The sequence below is a fragment of the Schistocerca gregaria genome, chromosome 4 (assembly GCF_023897955.1).
Source record: "Schistocerca gregaria isolate iqSchGreg1 chromosome 4, iqSchGreg1.2, whole genome shotgun sequence".
Taxonomy (NCBI): domain Eukaryota; kingdom Metazoa; phylum Arthropoda; class Insecta; order Orthoptera; family Acrididae; genus Schistocerca; species Schistocerca gregaria.
In genome coordinates, this window is record NC_064923.1 from 785277874 (window position 1) to 785292885 (window position 15012).

The window sequence follows — 15012 nt, forward strand, 5'->3', positions numbered from 1 at the left end:
GAACGTTCAGTACCACACACCTCCGAATTGCCCTGGCGCCCCCCAGTTCCTTGGTGGAATGAGGCATGCCGTGACGCAATACCTGAGCGATGACCTGCCCTTCACGCTCTCCGACACCATCCTACTTTGGCCAACTGTATCCACTATAAGCAGTTCCGTGCGCGATGCCGTCGTGTCATCCGCAACAGCAAGAAGGCAAGCTGGAAATTCTTTACTAGCTCATCTCCCTCCTTGGAAGTTTAGAGTCGGATTCGACAGTTATCAGGCGCACCTAGTTTCTCCCCGGTCTCCGGGCTCACTGTCGCGAATGATCCATTAGTTGACCCCCGTCGCAATTTCTAACTCATTGGGTCAACACTTTGCTGAGATTTCAAACTCTTCAAATTACCTGCCAGCGTTTCTCCAAAAGAAACGTGCAGCGGAAGCGCAACCTCTTGCTTTCTCCTCTCAAAATCATGAAAGCTATAATACTGTTTTCTTCATGTGGGAACTCCAACACGCACTCTCTTCTTCTCGCTCTTCCGCCCCAGGACCGGATGGTATCCACATCCAAATGTTGCTGCATTTATCATACCATAGTCTGCGTTACCTCCTTTGCCTTTATAATCAAATTTGGACCGACAGTACTTTTCCCAGATGATGACGTGGAGCTATCATCGTTCCTGTTCCAAAACCTGGAAAGGACAAACATCTCCCCTCTAGCTATCGCCCCATTTCTCTTCACGTGTAGTGTATGTAAGGTGGCTGGAGTCCTGAAGTCTTTTAACACCTGCCCAATGCGGTTTCCGAAAGCATCGTTCTGCAGTTGACCATCTTGTTGCTCTCTCCACTTATATCATGAACAATTTTCTCAGTAGCAATATTTTTTGATCTGGAGAGAGCATACGATACCTGTTGGAGAACAGACATCCTCTCCACACTGTTCTCTTGGGGCATTCGAGGTTGGTTACCCCTTTTACTTTGTGAATTTATGGCAGAGCACATGTTTAAAGTGGGAGTGAACACTACTCTCTTCCGTACTTTCTTCCAAGAAAATGAGGTACCCCAGGGCTCCGTGCAGAGTGTTGTACTGTTTGCCATTGCCATAAATCCGATTGTGGATTGTCTCCTTCCTGATGTCTTTGGCTCCCTCTTTGTGGATGATTTTGCGATCTACTACAGCTCTCAACGCACCAGCTTTCTTGAACGATGTCTTCAAGGATGTCGCCTCCACTCTTGGAGCCTCGAAACTGGCTTCCGTTTTTCTCCCAGTAAGACTGTTTGTGTTAATTTTTGGCGACGTAAGGAGTTTTTCCGCCTTCCAATCATCTAGGACCTTTCAACCTTCCGTTTTCGGACGTCGCTAAATTCTTGGGTCTTATGTTTGACAGGAAACTGTGCTGGTCCTCCCATGTTTCCTATCTTTTGGCTCGCTGTCTGTGATCCCTCAACACCCTTCGTGTCTGAATGGTACCTCCTGGGGAGCGGACCGAGTGGTCCTTCTCCACCTCTATCGCGCCTTAGTGCACTCGAAATTGGACTATGGAAGCATAGTTTACTCCTTTGCTCGACCGTCTATTCTTCGGCGTCTCGACTCTATCCACCACCGTGGATTCCGTTTAGTGTCTGGAGCTTTTTACACCAGCCCTGTGGAAAGCCTTTATGCTGAGACTGCTGAACCTCCGCTGTCCAATCAGCGAGCTGTCCTTCTGAGTCGTTATGCTATCCACCTGTCTTCCATGCCCATGCCATTTTTTCCGACGCCTCCTTGGATGTAGGGTATGCAGGCCGCCCTTCTTCCCTACTACCACCGGGAGTCTGCTTCTGTCAACTGGTCCATTATCTTTCCTACAACCTTCTTGACAACTTGGGGTACAGCACCACCTTGGCCCCGTCCCCGGACCTGCCCGCTCCGTGACCTTTGTCAATTTCCCAAGGATGGTATCCCTTCACTTGTTTATCGTCGAGCATTTGCTGCTCTATGTGCACAAATGAAGGAAGCCACATTTTTTTTACACTGATGGCTCGGAAACAGGTAGGTGTAGGGAGTGCCTATTTTGTTGGCGACACCCCAAATCTATTTCGGCTTCCCCACCAGTGTTCGGTTTATACTGCGGAGCTTTACGCTGTTCTCCAGGCTGTCCCAATACATCTGCCGCCATCAGCGGATACAGTATGTTATCTGTCCAGATTCTCTCAGCTCTCTCCTCAGTCTCCAAGCTCTCTACCCTGTCCACCCTCTGGTCCACCGGATTCAGGACTGCCTGCGCTTGCTCCATTTGGGGGGCGTCTCGGTGGTGTTCCTCTGGCTCCCAGGACATGTTGGTATCTGTGGTAATGAAGCTGCCGATATAGCGGCCAAGGCTGCCGTCTCTCTTCTTCAGCCAGCTATTCGATTGATTGCCTTCGCCGATCTACGGAGCGTTTTATGTCGTCGTGTTGTTCTTTTATGGCACGCACATTGGTCAACACTCCCCCTTAATAAATTGCGGGACGTGAAAGCTCTTCTCTGTGCTTGGACCTCTTCTCCCCCGAATGCATCGTCGGGAGGAGGTAGTTTTAACTAGACTCCGGATAGGGCACTGTCTTTTTAGCCATCGACATCTTTTAAGCGGCGATCCTCCTCCACTCTGTCCCCACTGCTCTCAGCTGTGGACGGTAGGACACCTTTTAATTGAGTGCCCCTATTTTACTCCGTTACGCGCCCGTCTACAGCTGTTGCCTGATATATCGTCCATTTTAGCAGATGACACGCGCTCGGTTGATCGCGTTCTCGAGTTTATTAGTGCCAGTGGGATGACGTCAGTCATTTGAAGCTCTTTTTGAGGACAACCAACCCCTGTCTGTAGTGTATTTTTAAGCTTTCCTTCTGCTTTTAGTTTCTCCAATTTTTTGAGTTACGTTCCCATTCTTGTGCTTTCCATTTTCGTTTTTTACTGTTTCCTAAGTCACAGACCGGGCGCTAATGACCATAGCAGTTTTGCGTCCTTTTCCTATCCCACTACCCATCTCTGGCAGAAATGCCTAGTTAAATAGACTCCCCTCTGTTTCAGCCTGCACCACACTGAACCCTATAATGAACTCTCCACTGAATGGGAATTCTTGCAGGCTCTTACCTCTTCACGTGACATGGCCCCAGGCACGGCTTCCTTCCAGAACCAGATGATCCAACACTTGGACGTTACCAGAGGCAAAAATCTCCTCATGGTCTTCAACCGCAAATGAGGGATCTCTCTCTGCTGATAACCGCCCAAGGATGGGATTGTCGGTAGGACTGCGTCTCACTTCCCTCTGTCAGGATCTCCATCTACCTAGAATGTGCCCCATGCATTTCCTCCCACACCCTTCCTGGATGGTGCCTAGACCAAGGATTAGGACCGACCTGTTCCAGGGTTCTAAGGTCTTTGTCGCCCCTATGGTTTCCCAGCATCTTGTTCGTGCTGTCCGTGCTGAGTTCCAGGGTGTCGCCATTTCTACACTGTTCTAAGATGATAAACAAGGTGGGATACACTTTTGTGTCTCCTCCTGGCTTAGAAACCCATTTATTGCCAGGAGCATGTAATGTGTTCTCGGCAGAGCTCCTAGCCATTCACACAGCCCTCAATTTTGTTTCTCAGGCCTCCAGTGTTTTAATTTTTGATGTAATGAGCAGTTTGTAGACTATTCACTGATGCTACTCTAGTCACCCTTTACCCCCTGCTGTCCATGACCTTCTCCCTGCCCTTGGCTATGCCACCTCCACAGTTGCCTTTCTCTGTGTCCCAAGTCATGTGGGCATCCCAGGGATTGAACTGGCTGACCGTTTGGATAGAGAAATATATACTTATCCCCCATTTCCTTTAGTGTTTGGAGATTCCAGATTCACCTCCCTGACAGAGATCCTCTTTTCTTCCCCGTTTACTCTGTGGGTTTTTTTTTTTTTTTTTTGTTAGTCTCCTTTTCCCATACGTATTTCTACATTCTAGCGGTTGCACCTTTTAAGCCACAGGTGGTCTTGCCTATGCTGCTTCAGCATAGTGTTGGGTTCGTTCTCTTGCAGACTTCCCTTATTTATTTTTTACCATGGACAACATGACTGCCCTTTTACGTTTTTAGCCTTTTCCCTTTTATTGTTCTGACTTTCCTGAGATGTCCCATTCGCGGAATGGACCATATTTGAAACAAGGGACTGATGACCTTGCTGTTTGGTCCCTTAAACCTCAACCAACCAACCCATTTCCTTTCATGATTCCAGTTGTGGATATGCAGATCTACGTCAAACCTCTCTTTGCCCAAAAGTGGGATGCCATCTGGAACACTACTGCTCATAGTAATAAACTCCATACAATCAAGAAGTCTACTGCAGTTTGGCGCTCTTCCTTCCGCTCCTTTCGGAAGGTGCCCACTGTTTTATGCTGTCTACTCATTGGTCATACCAGGCTCACTCACTGTTTCCTCTTGTGTAATGAACCACTCCCACAATGTGGTTGTGGAGCCAGACTGACGGTATCCCATATATCTGTGGAATGTTGCCTTCTTTTGGTCCTTCGTACTCTGTATAGTTTTCCAGATTCTTTGAATTTAGTACTGGCAGACGATTCACTGATGGTTGAAGTGGCCCTCAGTCTCCTCCGAGAAAGTGGTTTTTACTTTCAGATGTAAGGTTTTGCTTTACTTCTGGAGCACAGGCAGGGTGGTTGTGGCTGGGGCTTCTCTTCATGTTCTCCGTCTGGAACCCATGACCACTCTTCTTGCAAAGACTGCTCTTGTATCCCTCTGTTTTCCCAGTTTTTAGATTTGGGCTATTCTTTTATACCTTCTAATGTGTGTGTTTTAACTTCCTCATTTTATAGTTCGACTCCTCTCAACTTGTAGTGGACCCTCTCTCTCCCGTGTCTAAATGAGCAATAAATCAAATCAGAATCTTCAGTGTGTAACTTGGGAATCGTAGGTTTGGTGACCTCTCTATTTAGTCCCATACCCCCCAATCGTCAGTCAGTCGATCATTGAACTGTTACTTCCCTGTGTAAGAGAAGATGCCTAGCCTTTTGAGGCACTGGGTGTCTGAGTAGTGGGTCAGGACATTGCGGGGGCTCAGCATTGCCCTTGAACAGAACTCACGTGGGGCAGGCAGAATCATAGTGGTTGTCTGACAAATGAGAAGAGTCAAAATTAGTTAAAGGCTGTGTAAAGCTAGCTGTTTCTGTGCTTGGAAGAAGAAAATTTAATGCAGAAGCCTGTAACCCCACAGCCTTCCCTTCGAGAGTCACACCTTAAGATAAAGGACATGACAAGAAAAAAGGTCACTTGTTCTGACCAAACACTTTACTTAATATTTAGTGTGCACTAGGGCAAAGGGTGAGTCCTTCACAATAACAAAACTTGTATTCTGTGGAGTATATCAAATATAAATCCAATGAAATAACCTACCAGGAAAAAATGTAGTAGGATCCTTATTGATTAAAGCATCAACAGAAATGCAGTCTCAAGCACAGTGAGCGTATACTGAGCTGGGAGGTATTAGTGTGTGTGGTACATGACCCCCTCTGCCCCCTCCTCCAAGAAAGCTTTAATATGCCCAAGGCATTAGCTTTCACAGATATGTAATGCTGCAGTGTGACAAACTCTGAACAAACCGGGAACAACGTAGCATTTGTTTTTGCGGTACATACTGAGGTCCAAAATCAGACTAGGTGACACAGATGTCTTCATGTTGGCATTTAAACCGTATGTCTTACCTGGAAAAGTAAAAGTCGTGGTATTTAAATTTGGCAGAAGTTTACACTAAGATTGCCCTTGAGAACAACCTCCCCTCCTCCCCTATCCAAAAACTGCCCAGGTACACTCACACTCACACTCACACTCGCACTCACACTCGCACTCGCACTCGCACTCGCACTCGCACTCTCTCTCTCTCTCTCTCTCTCTCTCTCTCTCTCTCTCTCTCTCTCTCTCTCTCTCCAGCTGCAAGTTTGCCCTAATTGTTATAAAGGAAAAGAAAATTCATTTTAAACATTCACAAATTTTGTGGGCTGTTAAAGTGGCTGCCTGATAGTAATATTGCTAAAGACACAATATAATAAGTCACTAGATTGGAAGTTTATTTATTGATGATGTTACAAGTATTTAGTGTCTCCTGGCTTACAGAGATGTTACGTATACTGTATTTTTGTCTTATGGTCTGCAAAGATTGTAATAAAGTTATATATCAGTGGTTTTTGTTCCTAACATCTTTCTAAATAATTTTTACATATTTCTACATAAATGAGACCTGTCACCCATATGATTTAATAATAATAATAATAAATTATTTTGTTTGAGATCTGACTTTTATTGTATAAACTAAATTGGATTTTAATTTGATCTATTTTGAAATATAGAAGAGGATCTGGAATAATCTAGACAAAATTAAGGAGGGTCAACTGCTTATGAGGTGGTTTGAGGGAAGAGGCAAGTTTCACTAAAGTTTACTACTAATTTTGTTTATTCATTGTCAGTTGTTTAATTCAGAATTACATCTGGCTGTCACTTGATTCGTATATATTTTTAATGTCTACAGTACATGTTGTAAATAATAAACTTCAAATTTAGTGACTGGTTATTTTGCATTTATATTTTATACAAAACATTAAATTGCCGTGCACTCTTTGAAGGCCCAAAAATATATTGATGACTTCATTTTGTTGATATGATCACCAATTTTGCAAAGGTTACAACTAGCATCTCCTCTGTTCAAAGTTGTGAACTACAGACTAAATCCGTAAACTATTTGATGGAGACGTTACTTATCCCCTGTTTTTGAAAGCCACCTGTACCCCATCAGTGGATGCATCTGTGCTGATGTACCCAGAACCCTTCTGTCCTTCTCCTGTGAAACTGGAGAGATCTGCCCTGGCTTGTCTTGTATTTTAACTGCCCTACACACACATAGCAATCAGTGGGAGAAATTAGTATTAACATCAGGCTGTAAGGCACTCCAGTGACCCTTGTACCCAGATATAAATTTGACACCGAGGTATAAACTTGACAGGCTCTCACAAGAAGTAAAATCTCCCAAGGAAAAAATGAAGAAGAAATGAAGGAAAAGTTGTACAAAAAGTCCTCTTTGATTCTACCTGTAAGTTTGGATATTACACCAGTCTAATAGGAAGCTGGGGAGAAATGGAATGTGCCACAAAAGTGCTGTGATGCCCATCTCATCCATAATTTCTGACAGTCACACAATGGTCCCGCATCACCACGCATTCAGTTTGACAGTGAGATGCTCATTTTGCCATGTTGATGACCAACCAGAACATGGCTTGCTCTCCATCAATGTGCAGCCATTTTTTAAACAGGTAGTGCTACTCCTTGATCTGTGTAATTCCCACGGCACTGTCACTAAAAGCCGTCTGAATCTTCTGAGTAGTTTCCACCTGACTGTTGCCCAACGCTTCTGGTCTAGCAGCTACAGTAGTATTGCTGCAGCTGTTCCGTCATTTCCCTTGCAATGAAAAGCCAACATAAGGACTACATGCTACCTCACTTAACTGCTGCTGCTTGCCAGCAACTGTTGATATTGACAGGCAGGAAAAAATTCATGCATGAGCACAAAGGTTCAAGGTCAGTTTGTGCGCAGGTGTGCTATCTTCAAATCCATCAGGTATTCACCCTTAAAAAAAGTGGGGGCTGTTGCTTTTCTAACAGACATCGTATGCCTGTTCACAAGGCATATAAGAAAAAATTTCTATTGGCAATAGCAAAACTTAAATAACTGCTCACAATAGGTGGAAAACAAATGGTTCCAGGAGAATATCACAGATATTACCACAGTTTGAGTGATGAAACTGCATGTGATGCATTACCTGGACCAGATGCTGAGGAGGATTCTTATTCAGATTGAAAGAGTTATATGATCTTGATTATTTGTTTAAAGTCTGATTATTCTCTGCATCTTCCATTTGTTATCCCTCTTGATTTTTCACTCTCCAAAAGGCATTTTGAAGCAATAAAATGGGGTTTGTACCTAATGTTTGTAGTACAAATGTGAATATTTAGTAAATATTGCAAATTACAGGTTGAATGTTTAATACGTGTCAAGGTTTATTTCCTTGATAGGTACTGCACTCTTGCTGTTGTTGACTTCTTTACGATATTGGTAGACATTATGCCATAAGCTGTGCTGTCTGTGACTGACTTTTACTTTTGGGTTAGGAATGTAGTTTATCAATGATATTCAGTCTTCAGTCACAACATTTTTATTTTCGCCCTAACCGCCGTCTGCTTCACGTCTGCTGTGCAGTGAGCTACCTTAATTTAAGTATTACCTGTATTTTTCTTACTTGTCACTTCTTCTTCGGTGTGTTTTTGCTTTTAGGAAGCTTTAATAGTCGAGTGTTATTAAGTGTTTCATAGATCTCGTGTTGGTTTTGAATACAGTCAGAGAGTCCCTTTAGTCAGCCATAGTGCTAGTAGTGCTAGTGTTTGTTTTGAATACAGTCCAGAGACAGGTAGTGCTATTTTCCTTGTTTTCTACAAGAAGTGGTTAGCAATCACAGTTTAGTCAATAATCAACCGCCTTTAGTGAATTAGCAGTCTATTTAAAAGTTTATTAACACTCTATAGTAAATTGATTTCTTAGGATGGATAGGATGTGTGGCTGCTGTGTACGGACGCAGGAGGAGCTGGCCACTCTTCGCGAACAGCTGAGCGTGTTGATGGCCGCGGTCAGCCGTCTTCAGGCTGCTGCCTCGGAGTGTAGCGGCAGTGGGGAGTCTGGTGCGTCGCAAGGTACACCCCAGGTGTTACATGCTTCACCCACTGTCCCTGCTGTCGAGACATCTTCGCGGGTACCGGGCGCGGTTGGGCCACCCTCTCCCCAAGGGGAGTGGCGGGTTCAGCGGCGTTCGCGGCGCACGAGGCGGAGGGTCAATGTGGAGGCTGGCCGTGTGGCATCGCCCGCTCTGCCTGAGAGTGGACATGTGGCTGCTCCTTCAGCAAGGTCCGAGCAGGCACATGGGGGGAGGGGTTTATTAGTTATTGGGAGCTCCAACGTTAGGCGGGTGATGGAGCCCCTTAGAGTGAACACGGCCTTCTTCCCCGACCTTTCCGCTATTTCCCTGTCTGCTTGCCGGGGGGTCTCATCCGAGATGTGGAGGAGGCCCTACCGGCGGTGATAGAGAGCACTGGGTGCACCCGACTGCAAATTGTTGCTCATGTCGGCACCAATGACTCCTGCCGTCTGGGTTCAGAAGTCATCCTCAGTTCGTACAGGCAGTTGGCGGAGTTGGTGAAGGCGGAAAGCCTCGCTCGCGGGGTGGAATCAGAGCTAACTATTTGTAGTATCGTTCCCAGAACCGATCGCGGTCCTCTGGTTTGGAGCCGAGTGGAAGGCTTAAACCAGAGGCTCAGACGATTCTGCGGAGAGCTGGGGTGCAAATTTCTCGACCTCCGCTATCGGGTGGAGAAATGTAGGGTCCCCCTGAATAGGTCAGGCGTGCACTACACGCCGGAACCGGCTACGAGGGTAGCGGAGTACGTGAGGAGTGCACATGGGGTTTTTTTAGGTTAGAGAATTCCCTCCCTAGGCCCGACAAGACGCCTCCTGAGACGCGGCAAGGCAGGAGTAGGCAAAATGCAACAGGGAATAACAATATTAATGTGCTAATAGTAAACTGCAGAAGCGTCTATAGAAAGGTCCCAGAACTGCTCTCATTAATAAACGGTCACAACGCCCATATAGTACTAGGAACAGAAAGTTGGCTGAAACCAGACGTAAACAGTAATGAAATCCTAAACTCGGACTGGAATGTATACCGCAGAGATAGGCTGGACAGTGAAGGGGGAGGCGTGTTTATAGCGATAAGAAGTGCAATAGTATCGAAGGAAATTGACTGAGATTCGAATTGTGAAATGATTTGGGTGAAGGTCACGGTTAAAGCAGGCTCAGACATGGTAATTGGATGTCTCTATAGGCCCCCGGGCTCAGCAGCTGTTGTGGCTCAGCACCTGAAGAATAATTTGGAAAATATTTCGAGTAGATTTCCCCACCGTGTTATAGTTCTGGGTGGAGATTTTAATTTGCCGGATAGAGACTGGGAGACTCAAACGTTCATAATGGGTGTCAGGGACAAAAAATCCAGTGAAATATTTTTAAGTGCTTTATCTGAAAACTACCTTGAGCAGTTAAACAGAAAACCGACTCGTGGCAATAACATATTAGACCTTCTGGTGACAAACAGACCCGAACTATTTGAATCAGTTAATGCAGAACAGGGAATCAGCGATCATAAAGCGGTTACTGCATCGATGATTTCAGCTGTAAATAGAAATATTAAAAAAGGTAGGAAGATTTTTCTGTTTAGCAAAAGTGACAAAAAGCAGATTTCAGAGTACTTGGTGGCTCAACACGAAAGTTTTGTCTCAAGTACAGACAGTGTTGAGGATCAGTGGACCAAGTTCAAAACCATGGTACAATATGCGTTAGATGAGTATGTGCCAAGCAAGATCGTAAGAGATGGGAAAGAGCCACCGTGGTACAAAAACCGAGTTAGAAAACTGCTGCGGAAGCAAAGGGAACTTCACAGCAAACATAAACATAGCCAAAGCCTTGCAGACAAACAAAAATTACGCGAAGCGAAATGCAGTGAGAGGAGGGCTATGCGAGAGGCTTTCAATGAATTCGAAAGTAAAGTTCTATGTACTGACTTGGCAGAAAATCCTAAGAAATTTTGGTCCTATGTCAAAGCGGTAGGTGGATCAAAACAAAATGTCCAGACACTCTGTGACTAAAATGGTACTGAAACAGAGGATGACAGACTAAAGGCCGAATTACTAAATGTCTTCTTCCAAAGCTGTTTCACAGAGGAAGACTGCACTGTGCTCCCTTCTCTAGATTGTCGCACAGTTGACAAAATTGTAGATATCGAAGTAGACGACAGAGGGATAGAGAAGCAATTAAAATCGCTCAAAAGAGGAAAGGCCACTGGTCCTGATGGAATACCAGTTCGATTTTACACAGAGTACGCGAAGGAACTTGCCCCCCTTCTTGCAGCGGTGTACCGTAGGTCTCTAGAAGAGCGAAGCGTTCCAAAGGATTGGAAAAGGGCACAGGTCATCCCGTTTTCAAGAAGGGACGTCGAACAGATGTGCAGAACTATAGACCTATATCTCTAACGTTGATCAGTTGTAGAATTTTGGAACACGTATTATGTTCGAGTATAATGTCTTTTCTGGAGACTAGAAATCTACTCTGTAGGAATCAGCATGGGTTTCGAAAAAGACGGTCGTGTGAAACCCAGCTCGCGCTATTCGTCCACGAGACTCGGAGGGCCTTAGACACGGGTTCACAGGTAGATGCCGTGTTTCTTGACTTCCGCAAGGCGTTTGACACAGTTCCCCACAGTCGTTTAATAAACAAAGTAAGAGCATACGGACTATCAGATCAATTGTGTGATTGGATTGAGGAGTTCCTAGATAACAGAACGCAGCACGTCATTCTCAATGGAGAGAAGTCTTCCGAAGTAAGAGTGACTTCAGGTGTGCCGCAGGGGAGTGTCATAGGACCGTTGCTATTCACAATATACATAAATGACCTGGTGGATGACATCGGAAGTTCACTGAGGCTTTTTGCAGATGATGCTGTGGTGTATCGAGAGGTTGCAACAGTGGAAAATTGTACTGAACTGCAGGAGGATCTGCAGCGAATTGACGCATGGTGCACGGAATGGCAATTGAATCTCAATGTAGACAAGTGTAATGTGATGCGAATACATAGAAAGATAGGTCCCTTATCATTTAGCTACAAAATAGCAGGTCAGCAACTGGAAGCAGTTAATTCCATAAATTATCTGGGAGTACTCATTAGGAGTGATTTAAAATGGAATGATCATATAAAGTTGATCGTCGGTAAAGCAGATGCCAGACTGAGATTCATTGGAAGAATCCTAAGGAAATGCAATCCGACAACAACGGAAGTAGGTTACAGTACGCTTGTTCGCCCAATGCTTGAATACTGCTCAGCAGTGTGGGATCTGTACCAGATAGGGTTGATAGAAGAGATAGAGAAGATCCAACGGAGAGCAGCGCGCTTCGTTACAGGATCATTTAGTAATTGCGAAAGCGTTACGGAAATGATAGATGAACTCCAGTGGAAGACTCTGCAGGAGAGACGCTCAGTAGCTCGGTACGGGCTTTTGTTAAAGTTTCGAGAACATACCTTCACCGAAGAGTCAAGCAGTATATTGCTCCCTCCTACGTATATCTCGCGAAGAGACCATGAGGATAAAATCAGAGAGATTAGAGCCCACACAGAAGCATACCGACAATCCTTCTTTCCACGTACAATACGAGACTGGAATAGAAGGGAGAACCAATAGAGGTACTCAGGGTACCCTCCGCCACACACCGTCAGGTGGCTTGCGGAGTATGGATGTAGATGTAGATGTAAATGTCCAACCTATTTTGATGCTACAACTATATTCTCAACCCTCCTAAGGGCACATCCCTATTGTAGGCTTGTTCAATGTTGGGCAGAAGGGCTTCTGCACCTCAGTGATGCTTAAGGCTGTACCATTGATAGCATAGCCACTGCCCCCCCCCCCCCCCCCCCCCTACCTCCAAGGCAGAAGGACCTCAGCTGAGGAGCTTGACATAGTGAACCACAACTTAGGGAAGGGAGGGCCATGAATTTCCCAGGGAGCTCCACCAGCAGTTGTTTGGTATGGACATTGCAACCTTGGATTTCCTGAGCTGGGGACTGGCCAGCACCACCAGACCTCTTCTGCCTTAAACTCTGGGCATACTTCAGGGAGCATCATTAGGCTTGGGTGGTGGAACATTGTGTGTTTCAGAGAATGGGAACCTTCCCCGTGTGGACTGTGAGGGAGGAACGCACTTTTATAAAACGCCTCTCTTCATCAACATGTGCTATGTGCTGATGGGGAGAGAGAGGCTATTGAGGTGAAACAGTTTCTAGTGGGCAACCTCTGCAGCATCTAACACACCCCCTCCTCCTCCCCCTCCTCCTCCATCTGTTGTATAAGGCTTAATCAGGCACCTGGGCCTCAGCCTGGGTGGACATTTATTTCCAATGTGGCTCTTGGGATCCCTATGATATGATCTCAACTCAAATCTACTCCTGATGGGTAGAGGGTTTATTGTTGGGTAACTACATTCATCCATCAAGGAGAGTTTGGATGGCAAGACTACGTGACAAGTCTCAGAATTATAGTACCAAGTCTGCCATAACACTTATATTGTAGTCAGGAGACCAGAGGGAACCTTTGAGAAGATCTCCCATTTATATATTCATCAGTTTTTGTCACCAAGCAAGGTGGCACTGGACTCACATTTGGGAAGACGACTGTTCAAACCCACATCTGGCCATCCAGATTTAGGTTTTCCACGATTTACAAAAATCACTTCAGGCAAATGCCGGGAGGTTCCTTTGAAAGGGCACAGCTGATTTCCTTCCCCATCCTTTGCATTATCCGAGCTTGTGCTCCGTCTCTGATGACCACAGTGTTGACATAATGTTAAGGTCAATCTTCCTCCCTCCCTTCATTACAATTTTGGTCCCATTCGTTGTTCTGTGGTAAGAGCTACTTCTTCACTCAGCTTTTCATAGGTCCATGAGGGTGGCATCCCACAAGACCATGGCCCAAGACCCACACACTTTGCTATTGCCATAATGGGCTAGTGACCAATGTCAGGTGACTGGTCACCCCTCAGTGTATGTTGATGACTTTTGGTATAGTTCCCACTGAGAAGCCTCGTCTGAATGCCAGCTTCAATGCACCATTTGACAGGTCTCTGTGTGGCCCCTTTTCATGGTTTCCAGTTCGATCTGCAAAAACTGTGGGTCATGCATTTCTGTCATTGTACCCCAGTCCATCCTGAACCAGAACTGTACTTGAGTAACCAGTTCTTGGAAGTTATTGCATAGGTATGTTTTTTTGGCCTCCTTTCTGATAAAAAGCTGGCTTGGCAGCCCCATATTTGTCAACTAAACACTAGCTGTGTGCTGAAACTTAACACTCTCTGCTTCCTTACCCACAGCTCTTGGTGTTTGGATCATGTTACTCTTCTCTCATGTTACTCTCCAACCATGCGCCATGGACCTTGCCGTTGGTGGGGAGGCTTGCGTGCCTCAACGATACAGATAGCCGTACCGTAGGTGAAACCACGACAGAAGGGTATCTGTTGAGAGGCCAGACAAACGTGTGGTTCCTGAAGAGGGGCAGCAGCCTTTTCAGTAGTTGCAGGGGCAACAGTCTGGATGATTGACTGATCTGGCCTTGTAACATTAACCAAAATGGCCTTGCTGTTGTGGTACTGCGAACTGCTAAAAGAAAGGGGAAACTACAGCCGTAATTTTTCCCGAGGGCATGCAGCTTTACTGTATGGTTAAATGATGATGGTGTCATATTGGGTAAAATATTCCGGAGGTAAAAGAGTCGCCCATTCGGACCTCCGGGCGAGGACTACTCAAGAGGACTTCGTTATCAGGAGAAAGAAAACTTGCATACTACGGATCGGAGTGTGGAATGTCAGATCCCTTAATCGGGCAGGTAGGTTAGAAAATTTAAAAAGGGATATGGATAGGTTAAAGTTAGATATAGTGGGAATTAGTTAAGTTCGGTGGCAGCAGGAACAAGACTTCTGGTCAGGTGAATACAGGTTTATAAATACAAAATCAAATAGGGGTAATGCAGGAGTAGGTTTAATAATGAATAGGAAAATAGGAATGCAGGTAAGCTACTACAAACAGCATAGTGAACATATTATTGTGGCCAAGATAGATACGAAGCCCACGCCTACTACAGTAGCAAAAGTTTATATGCCAACTAGCTCTGCAGATAACGAAGAAATTGAAGAAATGTATGATGAAATAAAAGAAATTATTCAGGTAGTGAAGGGCGACGAAAATTTAATAGTCATGGGTGACTGGAATTCGACAGTAGGAAAAGGAAGAGAAGGAAACCTAGTAGGTGAATATGGATTGGGGCTAAGAAATGAAAGAGGATGCCGCCTGGTAGAATTTTGTACAGAGCATAACTTAATCATAGCTAACAC

The 15012-nt window shown here is 45.3% G+C and overlaps 1 protein-coding gene across 2 annotated transcripts in view; it reads left to right on the plus strand.

Annotated features, from left to right (window-relative positions):
* LOC126267435 (evolutionarily conserved signaling intermediate in Toll pathway, mitochondrial) overlaps positions 1-15012 on the plus strand; it is a 104510-nt gene that overhangs the window by 36998 nt on the left and 52500 nt on the right. The window contains exon 2 of one of the 2 annotated variants that reach the window (XM_049972693.1): positions 6339-6408. The exons of the other annotated variant lie outside the window; for it this stretch is intronic. Within the exon in view, the coding sequence (XP_049828650.1) occupies positions 6339-6408 (70 nt within the window). The remainder of the gene's footprint in view (positions 1-6338; positions 6409-15012) is intronic. 2 annotated transcript variants of the gene reach the window in all.